The 17,950-nt window shown below is 57.4% G+C and overlaps 1 protein-coding gene across 1 annotated transcript in view; it reads left to right on the top strand.

Annotated features, from left to right (window-relative positions):
• DNAH1 (dynein axonemal heavy chain 1) overlaps positions 1 to 17,950 on the top strand; it is an 82,058-nt gene that overhangs the window by 34,125 nt on the left and 29,983 nt on the right. Inside the window, exons 20-41 of the mRNA XM_032161363.2 lie at positions 15 to 268; positions 1,488 to 1,700; positions 3,266 to 3,430; positions 4,261 to 4,382; positions 4,546 to 4,651; positions 5,207 to 5,386; positions 5,898 to 6,038; positions 6,568 to 6,731; positions 6,963 to 7,076; positions 7,816 to 8,004; positions 8,312 to 8,417; positions 9,040 to 9,153; positions 9,647 to 9,796; positions 11,290 to 11,376; positions 11,485 to 11,671; positions 13,113 to 13,204; positions 13,389 to 13,543; positions 15,405 to 15,582; positions 16,504 to 16,698; positions 16,789 to 16,908; positions 17,149 to 17,307; positions 17,390 to 17,497. Of these exons, the coding sequence (XP_032017254.2) occupies positions 15 to 268; positions 1,488 to 1,700; positions 3,266 to 3,430; positions 4,261 to 4,382; positions 4,546 to 4,651; positions 5,207 to 5,386; positions 5,898 to 6,038; positions 6,568 to 6,731; positions 6,963 to 7,076; positions 7,816 to 8,004; positions 8,312 to 8,417; positions 9,040 to 9,153; positions 9,647 to 9,796; positions 11,290 to 11,376; positions 11,485 to 11,671; positions 13,113 to 13,204; positions 13,389 to 13,543; positions 15,405 to 15,582; positions 16,504 to 16,698; positions 16,789 to 16,908; positions 17,149 to 17,307; positions 17,390 to 17,497 (3,299 nt within the window). The remainder of the gene's footprint in view (positions 1 to 14; positions 269 to 1,487; positions 1,701 to 3,265; positions 3,431 to 4,260; positions 4,383 to 4,545; positions 4,652 to 5,206; positions 5,387 to 5,897; positions 6,039 to 6,567; positions 6,732 to 6,962; positions 7,077 to 7,815; positions 8,005 to 8,311; positions 8,418 to 9,039; positions 9,154 to 9,646; positions 9,797 to 11,289; positions 11,377 to 11,484; positions 11,672 to 13,112; positions 13,205 to 13,388; positions 13,544 to 15,404; positions 15,583 to 16,503; positions 16,699 to 16,788; positions 16,909 to 17,148; positions 17,308 to 17,389; positions 17,498 to 17,950) is intronic.

The following is a 17,950-nucleotide window of genomic DNA, read 5'->3' as shown; positions in this document are numbered from 1 at the left end:
GTCCTACCCGGCAGCCTGCCAGGAAGTGGCCTTGGACATCCGGGCCCGCATCGAGGAGTTCAAACCATACATCCCGCTGATCCAGGGGCTGCGCAACCCTGGCATGCGGAACCGGCACTGGGAGACACTGTCCAACCAGATCAACATCAACGTCAGGCCCAAGGCCAACCTGACGTTTGCTCGTTGCCTCAAGATGAACCTGCAGGACCATATCGAGAGCATCAGCAAGGTGGCCGAGGTGGCTGGCAAGGAGTACGCCATCGAGCAGGTGGGCAGCCACCAGCGGGCCCAGCCACCCCAGCCAGGCCCTGCCGGACAGCCTGGACTCCTGCTCTGGCAACCACAGCCACTTGTGAGGATGACAGTAATAAGCCCCATCCCTGGGGTCATGAGGCCCAGGGGTTGAGATGCATTCTATTAAGTGAGTTAATAATGCACATAAAATTCTTGACAGTGTCCACCATTGCTATTATTCTTCAGTTACTCCTCTCAAGAGCCCCAGGAAGGAGCTAATAGCATTAGCCTCAATTTAACAGATGAGTCAGGCCGGGTGCAGTGACACATGCCTGTAAATCCCAGCACTTTGGGAGGCTGAGAAGGAATGATCGCTTGAGCCCAGGAGTTTGAGACCAGCCTGGGCAACATAGGGAGACCCCCATCTCTACAAAAAAGATATTAGCCAGGCATGGTGGCACATGCTTGTGGTCCCAGCTTCTTGGGAGGCTGAGGCTGCAGTGAGCAGTGATTATGCCACTGCACTGCAGCCAGAGAGACAGACTGAGACCCTGTCTCAAAACAAAACAAAAGAAAACAAACAAACAAAAAAACAGATAAGTCAATTAAGGCTCAGAAAGGTTCAGCAACTGGCCAGGGTGACACAGTAAATGCTGGAGGTGAGACCAGTGCCCACACTCCTCCTAACCTTAGCTGCCTCCCAACATGTGCGTACAACCACATGCAGCCCACATGTAACAGTGAACTGGGCTGAACACAGTGGCTCATGCCTATAATCCCAGCACTTTGGGAGGCCGAGGCGGGTGGATCACCTGAGGTCAGGAGTTCGAGACCAGCCTGGCCAACATGGTGAAACCCAATCTCTACTAAAAATACAAGAAATAGCCGAGTGTGGTGGCACATGCCTGTAATCCCAGCTACTCGGGAGGCTGAGGCAGGAGAATTGCTTGAATCTGGGAGGCAGAGATTGCAGTGAACCAAGATTGTGCCACTGTGCTCCAGCCTGGGTGACAGAGCAAGACTCCACCTCAGAAAAAAAAAAAAAAAAGAAAAAAAAAAAAGAGTGAATTGGCCCTGAATTTAGATGAGGGGCTCACACAGGACTTGTTGCCAGACAAGCCGAGAGTATTTGCCAGAGCGGCCATGTGGAGGTCATGGCCAGGCACTGTCTGCTGCTTCCCTGGGCAGGGCTGGTCAGATAGCATCAGGACAAACCCCTCCCAGGACTCAGTCTGGCTTGTCCCCCACCCCAGGCACTGGACAAGATGGAGAAGGAGTGGTCGACCATCCTGTTCAATGTACTGCCCTACAAGGCGACAGACACCTACATCCTGAAGAGCCCGGATGAGGCCTCACAGCTGCTGGACGACCACATTGTCATGACCCAGAGCATGTCATTTTCACCCTACAAGAAGCCTTTTGAGCAGCGCATCAACTCCTGGGAGAACAAACTGAAGCTGACCCAGGTCAGCCCTCCCCGCAGTCCTTCCCTCATCGCTCCCCAACTTCAGAGAGCCCAGCCCACAGGTGTCACTGATGGTCTCCGGGTGGGGTTCAAAGCATCGCAGTGCCTTGCCCCCATTCACACAGCCCCTGGCTCTCTGGCAGGCCCTGCCCTACTGCATTCAGAGGGGGGCAACTAGGATGGGCTCTCCATCCATGAGGTTCAGCTACTGGATGAAGCAGATAAGGGTGCGTAGGGGCAGCATTTGGGTCCCAAAATGTGGCTGAGGATGGGCCTGAGAACTGCCAGCTGGCCTCCCCAGGGCTGCCTGAGCTTGGGACAACCAGGACCTCCACTACTGATACTTTCTGGGCCGGATGTCACAAGGCCCCAGAGCACCTCAGTGCCCTTTCCCACCTTGTCCTGAGCTTCTGTTCTCATCTCATTTGGAGCTACCTTGGTTGAGGGGACTGGGCCACCAGGGACTGCACTTGTCTTGGGATCTCAAGGCCAGAGGCAAGGGCTGCCCACAGAGCCCTGGAGGGCAGTTCCAGGGCCAGCCTGCAGATGTGACTGTGATATCCCCTTCCCCGGGCCTCCCTGAGAGCTGTTTAGAGACCTCCGGCGAAGGCCAGAAGCAGGTGGGGAGGGCTCATCTGTGTGCCTGGACCACGCAGAGATGCCTGAGCTGGTCATCACTGTCCCAGGTCCCCCTCTGCTCATGCTGTCCACTCGACCTGGAGTTCGACACCCGCCTTCCATCTCCTCCAAGGCCCAGCAACAAGCAGCCTCGCCGACTCTCCCTCACCCTCCTTCAAGGGGTTCCGACCGAGGCCATTGTCAGTGCCTCTCACAGAGTCCACTACACATGCTGGGCCCATGATTCAGGGGCAGAACTGGCCCCTTAGTGGGCTGTGGGCCCCTCGAGGGAAGGGACCAGGCCACATTCCCCTCTGTTTCCCCTAGTGCCCATCAGGGCCTGGCACAGTCCTGACACTGCTGACTGTGACCCCCATCCCATGAGGAGAAATGGATGAGTGCGTGAGTTTGCACTGAGGGGAGAAGACAAGAGATACATCCTGAATGGGGAATTTGGAGGCAGAAGGGGGAAATGGCTCATTTTGAAGATGTCTCACCCTTGGACTCATGTTTCAGAGAGTATTTTAGGACTCTCACACTCAAGACCCATTGCATCTCAGAGAATCCTGGGGTCATGGACCCAGAAGTCCTTCCAGGAAGGAGGCTGGTTTGTCTCCCAGGCACCGAGTCTCTCCTGTCACTGCAGGCTTTGCTGGCGTGGGTGTGTTCCTCCCTTTGGAAGAGCAGCTCCCCCGGCTCCTTTGGAGGCTTGGGCATCCTGTGGGGATGTGGGACTTCTCTGGAGGGCAGGCATCCCTGTATCCTCTTTGTTCCCTGGAGTATCACAGATGACAGCACCATCTAGAAATCTCCCTGTAGACGTTGGCTTTGGTGTCCAGTGCTCTGCCCAACATGCTGGTGGGGTGAAATGTCTCAGTCATTGGGACAAACCCCAGCTTGGACCCTGACAGTCTGTATCACACCCTTCCCTGCCCCTTCCCTCCCCAGGAGGTTCTGGAGGAGTGGCTGAACTGTCAGCGGTCTTGGCTCTACCTGGAGCCCATCTTTAGCTCTGAGGACATCAACCGGCAGCTCCCTGTGGAGAGCAAGCGCTACCAGACCATGGAGCAGATCTGGAAGAAGATCATGAAGAATGCCTACGAGAACCGGGAGGCAAGCTCAATGAGGGTGGGAGGGGCAGCTGGGATCCCCAAGGGCCCTGGTCACATTGCTGGTAGCCTCCTAGTCTCTTCCCTCCCTACACAGAAAAGGCTGGTGGACAAGCCTGAGGATTTGGTCTTGACCCATGTCCTCCAGAGTGGGCTCCCCAGCCTCAGAGTTGCTCCTTAGAGGCTCAGTCACTGACGGTTTTTCTCTTGGAGATCCGCAGCCCATATTAGCATTTGTTTGTTTGTTTGTTTTTTGTTTTTTTTTGAAACGGAGTTTTGCTCTTGTTGCCCAGGCTGGAGTGCCATGGTGCAATCTCGGCTCACTGCAACCTTCACCTCCCTGGTTCACCTCCTGGAGGCTGAGACAGGATTCCCCTGTCTCAGCCTACCAAGTAGCTGGGATTACAGGCACGCGCCACCATGCCCGGCTGATTTTTTTTTTTTTTTTGTATTTAGTAGAGCTGGGGTTTCACCATATTGGTCAGGCTGGTCTCAAACTCCTGACCTCAGGTGATCCACCCGCCTCAGACTCCCAAAGCACTGGGATTACAGATGTGAGCCACCACGCCCGGCCCATATTAGCATTTTAGAAGCCCTGACAAGTCTTGCAGCAAAGCAAACTCTTTAGCTTTGTTTAACTCTAACTTGTTTGACCATAGAATTTTTTCTGTGGGGCTGATGGATGCAGCCACTGGCTCAGGGAGAATTTTTCTGCATCTTCCTTCCCAGGCCCTGCTGAGGGGCTCTGGCTAGTGTGGGTGCTCTGGGATGAGCCTGCCTTGCTACCTGGACCGTGCTCACTGCCCATTTCTGTGCATGGCCCGGGCCCTGCAGGTGATCAATATGTGTTCTGACCTGAGAATGCTGGATAGCCTGCGGGACTGCAACAAGATTCTGGACCTGGTGCAGAAGGGCCTCAGCGAGTATCTGGAGACCAAGCGGAGCGCCTTCCCCAGGTGAGTGCCACCTGGCCCATGCCCGGTCTGCCACTGTCTGCCCATGAGGCTGAGGCATCCAGGGCCCTGCTCAGGCTAGGGTGTGGAGATGTCAGCAGGGCTGGGGCAGCTGGGGCCCAGGAAGCCTGCACGACCCGCTTCCTCACCCCTGTTCCCCTGGCAGATTCTACTTCCTGTCAGATGACGAACTACTAGAGATCTTGTCGCAGACAAAGGACCCCACGGCCGTGCAGCCACACCTGCACAAGTGCTTCGAGAACATCGCCCGGGTGGGCAGCTGGGCCCGGGGCTCAGGGCCGGGAGCATGGGGTGTCTTCCCAGGGAGAACGTCTCTCCTTTTGTGATGAGCCCTTTTAGCAGGAAATGTGGCAAATGACATTCCTCGTCTTTGGAGACACACCTGGGGCCTGTGGGAGGAAGGTCAACTGCAGAATCCCCAGCTCAGGGCTGGGGGCCCTGGATTTCCAACTCACCAGGCACTCCCTGTGCCCCCAGCACACTGCAAAACCCATGAGGCCAGAGGCCTGTGACCCGCCTTGTCTTCCCTCATCTATGCAGGAGGCCGGGGACATGCAAGGCAGTCAGCCTCCTTCCCCAAAGCCTGCTTCATGCCGGGCCTGGGCTGGGGCCTGACCACTGCTGGGGAGAAGGCAGGCCATCCAGCCTGGGAAGGCCCAGCCAAGATAAACTTTCGGGGGGACGGGAAGGCAGGGCTTTCTTCCTGAGGTGGAGGGCACTGGGCAGGCTCAGCGCTGGGGCTGTGGTGGCCAGGGCATCTGGGCACACCAGGGGTGACCCCACTCCTGCTCCTCCACTGCTTGCAGCTGCTGTTCCAGGAGGACCTGGAGATCACGCACATGTACTCAGCCGAGGGGGAGGAGGTGCAGTTGTCCTTCTCCATCTACCCCTCCAGCAACGTGGAGGACTGGCTGCGGGAGGTGGAGCGCAGCATGAAGGCCAGTGTGCACGACATCATTGAGAAGGCCATCAGGGCCTACCCCACGGTGAGCCGCCCGCAGCCCGTGCAGCCTTCCACCCCTGCGCCCCTCTGCTCCCTCTCAGTGCCCCTCCTGCTCCAGCCGGCCTCGTCCTCAGGCTGCAGCCATGAGGTCCCTGGGGGCTCAGGTGGGACTCTGGAGTCTTTCCTTTCCACACACACTCCAGAAAGTGAGACTCACTCCTAATGATCATCGGGATGGCTGTTTCGGTTCCCAGCACTCACTGGGTGCCAGGCTCCAGGCTGGGCCCTCTCCTGCAGTCTTTCTCTCAGCTCTGTGACCATAACTGGCAGCTGGGCTCTAGGTGACTCCCCAGCCTGCAGAGTCAGTTCAGAGATATCTCTGCCACCCTGAGAAGCCCAGAGCATAAGGGCTTCCCTGCTCTGAAGGGACTGGTGGCATCAACAACTGGAGCCAAGTCTGAAAGGCCAGAGCACAGACAGCATTCAGAGGAAGAAGAAAGAATGGGATTGGGGCTGCGGCTGTCCAGGTCAGCCTGCCCATGCTGTCTTCCCAGATGCCCAGGACCCAGTGGGTTCTGAACTGGCCTGGCCAGGTGACCATCGCTGGGTGCCAGACCTACTGGACCATGGAGGTGGCAGAGGCTCTGGAGGCCGGCGACCTCAGAAGCCAACTGTTCCCCCAGCTCTGCCAGCAGGTTGGAGTCAAGAGGACCCCTGTCTGTCCCCCTCCACCCCTCACATGGCAAAGGAGGGCCCATTCCCTCCGGAAGCTTTCTTCTATGTTGAGCCCGGAAGAGGCCCGGGGTTGGGTCTAAAGGGGAGGTCAGACACCCTTGAAGTGTCTCACAACCAGCCACCTGCAGGAAGGACAGGCCTGATGCGATGCCCCCTCCCCAAGGGTCAGTGAGGGAGCCACGCGCCTGGTCCCTCCTGCACAGTACCGCAGGCACCCCTTGCCCTGTGCTCCAGCACCTTGCTAGGCTCCCCCTCCCGGCCTTGAGGGTTCAGACAGCAGCACATGCTGCAGGGAGGCAGACGCCAGGCGTGTGCCTCCATTCTACTTCCTTCCTTCCCCTGCCCGGTCCCTGGTCCCCTCCCAACTCAGACCATCAGAGCCCCCCAGGATAGAGGGACTGTTTGTGGTGGAAGCCCACCCTCTGTGAAAGGGGAGGGTGAGCCTCCTCGTGGTACCCTGATGTTTGACAGCGCGCCCCATTCCTGCAGCTCAGTGATCTGGTGGCCCTGGTGCGGGGGAAGCTGTCCCGCATGCAGCGAGCGGTGCTGTCAGCGCTAATCGTCATTGAGGTCCACGCCAAGGACGTGGTGAGCAAGCTAATCCAGGAGAATGTGGTCAGCGTGAAGGACTTCGAGTGGATCTCACAGCTGAGGTGAGGACGTGGGGGATGCCCCCAGGGCCAGAGCAGCTGCCAGGAAGGGGCAGGGGAAAAGAGGAAAGTCAGTTAGCAATAAGCTGGTCCCTGTCCTCAAGGTTCTGGGACAAGCTGGGTATGGGTGCCTTGATGCCCTCATTCCCAAAAAGAACCCTCTCTCCTTGACTATATACCCTGCCCAGTGGCCCAAGGCCCCATGGCCAGGCCCTCATCTCCCTGCACCGCCAGGTACTACTGGACAAATAATGACCTGTATATCCGTGCTGTGAATGCTGAGTTCATCTATGGCTACGAGTACCTGGGCAACAGTGGGAGGCTGGTGATCACGCCCCTCACCGACAGGTGAGGGTTCCCCTCTTGCTCCTTCCTACACTGAGACCCTCCCTCCAGTTCTCTCTGGCCCAGGAATCCAGGGACCATGGCCACTCTGGGGTGATCTAGTCCATCAGAGCAGTGCAGGATTAGGACCAAGGGCTTTGGGCTCAGACCTCAGTTCTGCCCGTCACAGGCAGAGTGACTTCGGGCAGGTGACTTGACCCCTCTGTGCCTGAGTTTCCTCTGAGGCCTCCTCATGGTGGTAATGAGAATTTCATGAGCTGATACATGTAGAGCTCTCAGCACAGATGTGGCACTCAGTGAGCATCTAATGGGTATGGGCTTTCCCGTTTTTATCTGTCAATTCTTCCTTTAATATGCCAGAGAAACCGAGCTGAGAGACATCATGGGTGAGCTCTTTTCTAATAGTTCTCTCCTAGCTCAGTCAGTCATGTCATCTTGCCGCCTGTGTCTAGCACCAGCTGGATTTTCAAGCTGTGTTTTGAGTGAGGGAAGTGAAGTGTGGCCACATGTCGGCCATCCCCAGGGGTCCCTGGGCCAAGCTGGGCAGGGCGGTGAAGTGGGACAGGGAAAGCGCTAGGCAGGTGTCCACAGGCTCCAGTCCTGACCCTGGAGCCAGGGCTCGGCACACCCTGGCCCCCCAAAAGGGGACGGGGCAAGAGGCCCCAGTCCACAGGAAATTCCAAGGAAAGGGGGAGTGTCCAGGCCATGTGCGGCCCGAGCCCACCTCCTCTCTCTCCTGCAGGTGCTACCTGACACTGACCGGAGCTCTGCACCTCAAGTTTGGGGGTGCCCCAGCTGGCCCAGCAGGCACAGGCAAAACTGAGACCACCAAAGACCTGGGCAAGGCCTTGGCCATACAGACTGTTGTGTTCAACTGCTCTGACCAGCTCGACTTCATGGCCATGGGCAAGTTCTTCAAGGGCCTGGCCAGGTGAGGCTGGGCGTGAGCGTGGCACAGGATGGGATAGCACCGCCTAGCTCTCCTTGGGGAGGGCTAAGTGAGGGCACTGCCTGAGAGGGGCCTTGAAGGATGGTGGAGGGGACAGAAGGGGTGATAGGCATCAGGGCTTGGTCCCAGGGGCATTGGGGTGGGGAGTGTTGGTGGGTTGAAGACTGAGCTGATGGAGATTGCCCCTGAGGGCTTCCTCCCAAGTGGAGTTGGAGGGGGCCCTCAGAGGGAGGTGCCCAGGTTGGGCTCTGAACACATGTGCCCCATCCAATGTTCCGGCCTCACTCAGTGCTGGGGCCTGGGCCTGCTTCGACGAGTTCAATCGCATCGACATCGAGGTGCTGTCTGTGGTGGCGCAGCAGATCACCACCATCCAGAAGGCGCAGCAGCAGCGGGTGAGCCTGGGGCCCCCACCTTACTCCCTCAGATCTGCCACGCCCACGCCGCCATACTGCTCCCCATTGCAGGCTGAGAAGCCAGGCGCTAGGGTCCACCCTGGGTCCAGCCTCTCTTGTCCCAGGGGGCGCACCCTCACCCCAGTCTGTGGGCAGCTCCCAGGCCAAGCTGCAGGGGATGAAGGGGTCCCCTCCTCATTACAACCTGACCTTTATGGAAAGCCCTAGGCATTGTTCCTCTCTCTAGCCATGTGCAGGGCGGCCAGGGACCTTGTTCTGGGGACAGGAGCTGAGAGGCTGGCAGTTACCCCCTCCCCCACTTCCCCTAGTCAGGCTGAGCTTGCCTGGGGCTGGGGAATTGGGGGTGGAGCGAGTGGGAAGCAGGAGATGTGGAGACCTCCAAGGGCCTGAAGCCAGGAGCTGGGAGGCCATGGGTAGCCACTGGGGTCTGAGGTTTCAGGCCAGATCCTGAGAGAGGGTACAACCCATGATCAGGGGTCCAGGCCTAGCCTACCAACTACAGCCAGGACAGGGGCATCAACAGGGGACAAGGGGCCCACTCAGAGGAGGGGACAAGGTGGGGCACCCTAGTCCCAGGCAAGTCAACCTCTCCCCACTGCAGGTGGAACGCTTCATGTTTGAGGGTGCGGAGATCCCACTGGTGCCATCCTGTGCAGTGTTTATCACCATGAACCCAGGCTATGCTGGCCGCACGGAGCTGCCTGACAATCTGAAGGCAAGTGCAGGCCCAGAGTGGCCCAGGAAGCACTAGAGCTCTAGCCTGAGCTCAGAGATGCTAAGTCACTTATGCAAGGACACAGTTGTTTGGACTCCAGGGACTGTGATTCCCTTTGGCAGCCCCCTAGCCATGGTGGGGAGGCCTCAGGGCCTCAGACTTGTCCTCAGGGCATGGGAGAAGTCAGGCTGCCTATGGATGTGGTGTGGAGGGGGAATCTTATGAGACCTGTTCACCCTGGGCCTTCAGGAGAAACAGGAAAACAGGAGCCAAGAGTGGCATCTCCTGGGAGTCATGTGGGGGCAGGTTTGGATCAACACAAAGGATCCACTCCATTGGCAGAGCTACCAGCCTCAGGGGAGTGAAAGCCTCAGCTGTGGCAGGCTTGGTGCAGCAGGGAGTCCCAGTGCATTAGGGAGGAGGGCCAGATGAAGCTGGGGGTGCTCTGGGGGTGAGCTCTGTCTGCTGTTCACATGTGCACCGTGTGTCCCAGGCGCTCTTCCGACCCGTGGCCATGATGGTTCCAGATTACGCCATGATCGCTGAGATCTCCCTCTATTCCTTTGGCTTTAATGAGGCCAGTGTGCTGGCTAAGAAGATCACAACCACCTTCAAGCTGTCTTCTGAGCAGCTCAGCTCCCAGGTGCGGTCCTGCCCTGATGGGGTTCCAGGGTCTGAGAACTTCTGCCTGCTCCCAGCCTCCAGGGCACCTGCTGAAGGCTGGGCTCTATGTCTGGTGCTTTACAGGCATTACCTTGTGGGCTTCTCCCAGCAACCCTTGGAGATAGGAGTTACATGCCCATTTGTCAGCTGAGGACACTGAGGTCGTAGGTAGCTAAAGGTCTGGCCAGGCTCATGCAGTACACAGCAGCGCTGGAGCAGGAGCCAGGAACAGACGCCCATGTGGCTAGTTCAGGTGCAAGGGCCTTGATCATTAGGGCACCAAGAGTTTCAGAACCCCAGGCTGGGGAGCAAGTGCACCTGGGCCTTGTGGGGACCAGAGCAGGACAGCCAGGCCCTCCGAGCCTCCCAGCACCACCATCCTTCCACTCAGCTTGCTGAGCCCAGATTCCAAGGACAGATGGGGCGGCCCAAGCACCAGTGCTGGTGGATGAGCTTTCCTGTTCAGCTTGGTTCCCAAACAGGCCCCCACTTTGCAGCAGCAGAGATGAGTCCCACCTGTGGGCTGACATGCTATCAACTTAGTTTGTCTTCCATCATGATTTCAGAAAAAAATCCCTGGTGTCACCCTAATGGGCCTTCTCTGGGTCACCTACTCATCCATGAACACCAATCACTGTGGCCAGGGGTAATCAGTACTACCTTTGGCCAGATGCAGTCCACCAAAATCTATGAGCTAGAATAGATACAGCCTGTTACCAGGAAAAGCAGTGGCAGTTCATCACAGTGCACTCCTGGGTGCTGGCACTCCCACACACCCTTCTTTCCAAAATGCTCCCCACCCCCAATCAGAGCAACTATCCCACATGGTTTTGGAAATGCACTCAACTCTTCCCAAGTAGAAATGACCCAAAGTCAAGCCCAGCCTCTTCATGTAGCTCCAAGTCCAAGATTTCTGGAACATATGCTAGTCTATGGGTTGGGTCTAGATGGAGTCCTCTTGGTTGGGCACCATGGGGCAGAATGATTAATTTAACTATTTCCAACACACTTACTGTGTAATGAAGAGAAACAGGCTGGGGGAAAAAGCTCGGTGGTGTGGCCAGAAAGACAGGTCTGGAGAGATGTTATGGGAGAATGTTAGAAGGAAGCTCAAGGGCCATCAAGGCCAAGCTGATTGTTGCACAGATGGGAAACTCCTTCATTCACTTTTCCAGCACAGCTAGAGGGCCCTCCTGCCCCTGGCCATGTGCTGGGACCGTGACCAAAGGATGCAGGATGGGTATCGGATAAAGGAGGGGGCTATCGGGACAATAAAGTACAGGGTGCCAGGGGAGCCCAAAGAAGGTGCACCTGCCCAGGCTGGGCATGTAGGTGGTCCCAGCAGGTCTGCAAGGGAAGTGCTGTGAGCTGGTGATGAGACTTGGCCAGCTGCCAGGTGGGAGGCAGAGTGTTCCAGGCAGAAGCCTCGGAGAGGGACAGTGCTCACCCATGCCTCCTTCTGTATGGCGACAGGATCACTATGACTTCGGGATGAGAGCCGTGAAGACTGTGATCTCGGCTGCTGGGAACCTCAAGCGAGAAAACCCCAGCATGAATGAGGTGAGCTCCACCCAGCAGGGCTCCAGGAGTGGAACTCTGGGAGGGCTCCTGGGCAGCTGGAGGGCAGCTGGCCCACTGCCCTGAAGGCTCAGCTGGCACCTGCTGCAGGAGCTGATCTGCCTCCGGGCCATCCGTGACGTGAATGTGCCCAAGTTCCTGCAGGAGGACCTCAAGCTCTTCTCTGGGATCGTGTCTGACCTGTTTCCCACCATCAAGGAGGAGGACACGGACTACGGCATCCTGGACGAGGCCATCCGCGAGGCCTGCAGGAACAGCAACCTCAAGGATGTGGAGGGTGAGCCTCGGGCCCTGAGAGTTCGTGGAGGAGCTGGCCCTGGCCACCTTGGAGTCCAGGTCAGGGGGACAGAGACAGGACAATCCAGCCCCAGGGGTCTTCACACCTGGCCAAGTGTGCTGCAGGCCCAGGCTCTCAGCCGAGCAATCCAGAGGCAGGGCAGATGTCCTGGCCCGGTCTCCACTAAAACCCGCCTGGTGGTGGGGAGGCAGGTGTTGTCCCCTTCCCAGGCCCTCCTTCCCGTGTGGGCTGAGAGCCCTGGGCTCCTCTTGGGCCTTGCTTCATCAGGGCCTGGCCCTCGCTGGGATGTAACTGGAGTTTCAAGGCCATATTCCTTGCACCCCAGCCCACCTCACCACAGCCACCACTCACTCTTCCAGAGGCCTCTTGGCTCCACCCCACTAGTGGGACTTGCCCACGTTCCTTGTTGAGTGACACCCCTGGTGTCACTGCGCTAAAGAAAGAACATTTGGGCCCTTCCTTCACTGACTTGTTGCAAAGGCCACCATGTGTGTGGGAGGGCTGGGGGGACACTGCCCTCAAATAGACTCCCTCTCATCCTGAACCCTCGCCCCTCATAGTAGGATGAGGGTCTCAGTTCATCCCCAGCCGGCCACCCCTTCCAGCAGGTCCTTTGGTGGGGCTGCGGGAGGAGCTCCTCCGGGAAGCCATGGCCAGTCACCTTGGCCACACAGGGCCCTTCTCGGGACCCCAGGCAGTTCCTGCTCAGCCCTGCAAGGCCTCTCCCAGGTGCCCTCTATTGCGCTTCAATTCCAAGTGCAGCTCGAACGCTTCCTCCTCTGGTCACCTCCAACACCCGACCACAGCAGGCTTGTTGAATGAAGCCTCAAACTCTTCTCTCCCTCACAGCCTTAGGTCACCTTTGCCATCCCTGGTTGATTGGGCCCTATCCCTTTGGCAGGAACCCCTGGATCTGCAGGGCCATAGCCACTACCACCCTTCTTGGGCCAAAGTGAGGCATTTATTCCCTACCCCCATGGGCCTGGCCTCTGCCTGCTGGCAGCTGTCTCTATAGCTCCTGACTGACCCTAGGATCTTGTCTCTAGGAGTTTGCTCATAGGAGTCAGCAATTACTTGGGGTGGTGCTCTCAACAGGCTGGGACTGAAGTTGGGGCCTATGACACCTGACACTGAGCAAGCTGGTGATGGCTGACCACCTGACCAATGGCTGTGAAGGAATTGTAGTCACAGTGGAAAGAATGGCTGGCATTTACAGAGTTTCTACTCTGTGCCAAGTTCTGTGCTTAGGGCTTCACCTGCCCCTGCCTATGATGTATGGTGCTACCACCATCCTCATTTTGTAGATGAGGAAATTGAGGCTCAGGGAGTGCAGTGACTCACCCAAGGTCACACAAGCTAGTGGTGTGGCCAGGACCCAAGCCCATGCTCTGACCCTTGGGCCCCATGCCATGTCCCCCAGGCTTCCTGACCAAGTGCATCCAGCTCTACGAGACCACAGTGGTGCGACACGGTCTCATGCTCATCGGGCCCACAGGCTCCGGCAAGAGTACTGTAAGCAGAGCCAAGCTTGGCAGCCAGTGTCCGGATAGTGGGCCTGCAGGGGGGTGTAGCTTGAACAGGGGTTGGCCTCCATTTGTGCCCCTTGGCATAGAATACCCCTCCCCCTCCCCATGGCCCCCAGCCCACTCCAGCCCTGCTCTCTGGGAGCCTCACTCTCAGGCGGTCTGTCTCCCAGTGTTACAGAGTCCTGGCAGCTGCCATGACGTCATTGAAAGGGCAGCCATCCATCAGTGGTGGCATGTACGAGGCTGTCAACTACTACGTGCTCAACCCCAAGTCCATCACGATGGGCCAGCTGTATGGGGAGTTTGACCTCCTCACCCATGAGTGGTGAGTGACCCCCCAGCCTCGCCAGTGACGCCCTGCTCCCAGACCTCTGGAGGCTGTGGGCCGCGGTCACCCTTCCCTCCATTAGCCCAGTGGAAGGCCGGGCTCTGCAACCCAACGCTTGGGATTCTATTCTCCATTCTACTTCCTCGCTGAGTGACCCTCTTCACCCCCCAGGCCATGGTTCCCTCATCTGCAAAGTGGGGACAATAATGGCACCATGCTTATGGTAAGGCAAGAATGACTTAACACGCTCAGTGCCTCTGCAGTATCTGGCCATTGTCATGATCTGAGAGAAGCTGGTGGGCCCTCTCCGGGCCCCTGCTCCCAGGCCGGTGTGTGCATTTTAGGGGAAGTGCACTGAGATGGGAGAAGGGCAGCTGGATGGAGACTGCTGAGACATCGGCACCTCAGGGGCTTTTCTCTAAGGCTATTCTGTTTCTCCAGACAAGAGTCTCCAGTTCTCTGCTGGGGGTGTCTGCTTGGCTCCAGTGTTCTGGGAGCCCTGTAGGGGATGGTCACTGGGGAGGGACAGTCACCCACCTTCCACAACATGAACCTGTACTGCTTCCCCCATTTCTGGTGAAGATTCTCCCCCATATCCACTCCAGTCTCTTATGTAGGTAGGTGGAGGGGCTGGGGGTCAGACCAGAAAAAAGTCTCCTATTAAAGAAAAAAAATTATTCGATGATACTTTTTTTTTTTTTTTTTGAGACGTAGTTTCGCTCTTGCTGCCCAGGCTGGAGTGCAATGGCGCCATCTCGGCTCACCGCAACCTCCGCCTCCTGGTTCAAACGATTCTCCTGCCTCAGCCTCCCAAGTAGCTGGGATTACAAGCATATGCCACCATGCCCAGCTAATTTTGTATTTTTAGTAGAGACAAGATTTCACCATGTTGGTCAGGCTGGCCTCGAACTCCCTACCTCAGGTGATCTGCCCGCCTTGGCCTCCCAAAGTGCTGGGATTACAGGCGTGAGCCACTGTACCCAGCCCTCAATGATACTTTTTAAAGCATGCTGAGGAAGAACGTATTCAGGAGCATGGCAGGCACAGGGACCACTGCACTGGGGCCTTATAGTTAAGGGGAGAGACTGGGCTCTGAATACAGCATGGGCCAGTGGGAATCTATAGCCAAGGGGCAGGGTGAGCATCAGTGGGTGGAAAATCCAGAGGAAACATCAGTGGTGAGAGGGATTCTGGCTGAACCAACCTAACAGGATTCCAACTGAAGACAAGCCTCAGGGTAACCAGACGTCGCCTTCTGGTGGTGCAGGGAAGGAGCCTCAAGAGTGACCAGATATCAAGGGTTCTGGCTAAACTGACTTAGCAGGGTTCTTTACTGAAACTGGATTTTACGAGGACATGCATATGTGGGCACTTAGGAGAAGGTTCTGGAGCCTAAGGCTGGACCAAGCACAGCATCTTTGTCAGCCCTACCAGCCCCTTCCCTGGTGCGTGCTGCCTCTGAGGTCTGAGCCCCCTGGGTTCTGAGGCAGGACCTGGCCACTTCTCACCACGCTGCTTTCTCTGCCCTGTCATTTACCCTCCTCCGTCCTTGTCCATCGTCTTCCAGAGCTGCACTGCCTCCATGTCTGCTATTGCCTCCCCTGCTCCCTTTTTCTTGTTGGGATTTCACCTTTAATGGGGTTTCAGCAGGGCAGGGACATAAGCACATGCTTTCATTACACCATGTGACACCAAAAAGTCCAACCTTTTCCTATTATAATTTTTAAAAGAACAAAGAGATTGAAGGAAAACGTAAAGTAGAGCCCGCCCACCCGGCGGCCAGGCTTCCCTGGGAGCCAGCTGTGCTCGAAGCACTGCCTCCCTGATGTCTCCAGCCCTCTCCTCCCTGGCGCTGCAGGACAGACGGGATTTTCTCCTCGCTCATCCGGGCGGGGGCCATCACCTCCGACACCAACAAGAAGTGGTACGTTTTCGATGGGCCGGTGGATGCCATCTGGATTGAGAACATGAACACGGTGCTGGATGACAACAAGAAGCTGTGCCTCAGCTCTGGGGAGATCATCAAGCTCACGGAGGTGCACCCACCTGTCCACCTGCCCACTCTTCTCCAAGGCTGGGTGGGCCTGGAGGCTGCATCATGCTGGCCAAACTCTGTCCCCTCACCCCTTTCTCTCAGGGCCATGGGTCCGTCTCAGGCTGTCACCGTGACTCAGCAAGAGCCCTCCTGCTAGCGGGAGCTTAGGCTCAGCTCCTAGTGCCCCTCCCTGGCCTGAGCTCCCACACCTCGGGGTGTCCCGTACAGTTGCTCAGAGCACCCTTTACACAGACCCTCTTTCTTTTGTGCTCTGAGCCTACCAGGATGCCTGTCCCACTGCTCCCCGGCTGATGCTGCCTCTCGCCTCCCAGGCCCACTTTCAGCCATGTTGCCCCAGTCAGGTCAGGTGGGGTCAGGTGTGCACCTGGCCCTGGCAGTGTGCCCGGGGTCTGGGAGATGGATGGCATAGACACCACGGGGATCTGTCTGGTGTGTGAGGAGCAGCTGTCAGAGAAAGAGGGATATGGCCTGGGCACAAGCGCAGCTCACGGGTCTACACTGAGTCCAGTTCTTGAATCCTTCTAAAAGCAAATACCTGGCAGTCAATGTGGACCTGTGTCTATGTGTCCAGGGGTGAGGGGCTCTGGAGCAAAATACACAGTTCCCATCAGATGTCCCCAGGCCTCCGGAGACCCCAAAATGCCCTGACCCCAGTCTGGCCAGTGAACTTCAAGAATCCTCTGACTTGGGGTCCTCCTCAGGGCTCCAGGGAGAGCCACATTATCAGCTAAGGACCCAGCGGTTTCTGCATCCCACCCAGCACTGCCCCCGCCCCACAGCCTGCCCACACCGCCCACTTACAGGATGTGCAGCCCCTCCCCACAGCCCCGCAGCCCTGCAGCCCTTTTTCCAGGCCTGGGGACTGGCAGCCAGCCCACTCTGTGGTTCATCTTGGCACCAGGCAATGACCATGATGTTCGAAGTGCAAGACCTGGCGGTGGCTTCACCAGCTACAGTCTCCCGCTGTGGCATGGTGTACCTGGAGCCCAGCATCCTGGGGCTCATGCCCTTCATCGAGTGCTGGCTGAGGAAGTTGCCCCCCTTGCTGAAGCCCTACGAGGAGCATTTCAAGGCCCTCTTTGTCAGCTTCCTGGAGGTGAGTGAGGCCACGGGTATGTCTGACCCCGGCAGGGCAGCAGGGCATTGTGGCTGCCAGCCATGAGAACCGGGTGCCTACTCCCTGCAGGAATCCATCGCCTTTGTTCGGTCTTCAGTGAAGGAAGTGATTGCCTCAACCAACTGCAACCTGACCATGAGCCTCCTCAAGCTGCTGGACTGCTTCTTCAAGCCCTTTCTGCCTAGAGAGGTACAGCCCTGAGAGTGGGGCTAGATGCACCTGGTCCCTCTCCCCACATTGCTCTCCTTGCTCTCTGGGGCCTGAAAGAGAGAATCGGATTGGTGCAACATGGGTCACGAGACTACCTGTCCAATTGGTTGTAGAGAAACAAAGCTGTGTAGCAGAGGTCAAGACATGCCCCTGCCCCACTTCCTCAGGCCGCTTGATACTGTTCCTGTCTCAGCCTGATACTGTTCCTTTCATCCCCAGGGCCTCAAGAAAATACCCTCTGAAAAGCTGAGTCGCATCGTAGAGTTGATCGAGCCCTGGTTCATCTTCTCCCTGATCTGGAGCGTGGGTGCCACTGGGGACAGCAGTGGCCGCACAAGCTTCAGCCACTGGCTAAGGCTCAAGATGGAGAACGAACAGGTGAGAGCCGGCGGCCCCCAGGGACCAGGAGCCTCAGTCCTACCAGGCCTCACAGCCTGCTTCTCCTCCTGGTTCCCGGCAGCTGACTCTGCTCTTCCCAGAAGAAGGGCTGGTGTTCGATTACAGGCTGGAGGACGCGGGCATCAGTGGCACCAACGACAATGAGGATGAAGAGGAGGAATATAAGCAGGTGGCCGCAGGCCCTCCCCAAAGACTGCACAGGGAGGGACCACTGGGTGGCTGCTGTTCCCGCAATGAATTATGGCCACACAGGGAGCGGTCACGTTGATGGCCACCGGGTCTCAGGCGGGGGTTATTTGCATCATCTCATGAATCCTCATGGCCCTGTAGAGTGGTTATTATTGTGCCTGTTTTCCAGATGTGGCAGAACTGTACTTGAACCTAGGGCTGGGCTAAGAGGGGAGACGTTCGAGTACCTCCCTTTCCAGCCATACACACTGCCTCCTCCACATTGATGTGGAGCCCAGGGACTGGCCACCTCAGTTCCACTTAAAAGCCCCATTTTCCCAGAGACTGGGCTCCCTGGGGCTGAGAGCAAGCTCTTGAAGCCTGCTTCAGTGTCCTCATCACTACTATCAGCTAGCAAGGGCTCCAGGAGCCCACCCTCATCCCAAGGTCAAGA

Source organism: Hylobates moloch, unplaced genomic scaffold (assembly GCF_009828535.3).
Source record: "Hylobates moloch isolate HMO894 unplaced genomic scaffold, HMol_V3 SCAFFOLD_8, whole genome shotgun sequence".
Classification (NCBI taxonomy): domain Eukaryota; kingdom Metazoa; phylum Chordata; class Mammalia; order Primates; family Hylobatidae; genus Hylobates; species Hylobates moloch.
This window is presented reverse-complemented; position numbering and strand designations above follow the sequence as displayed.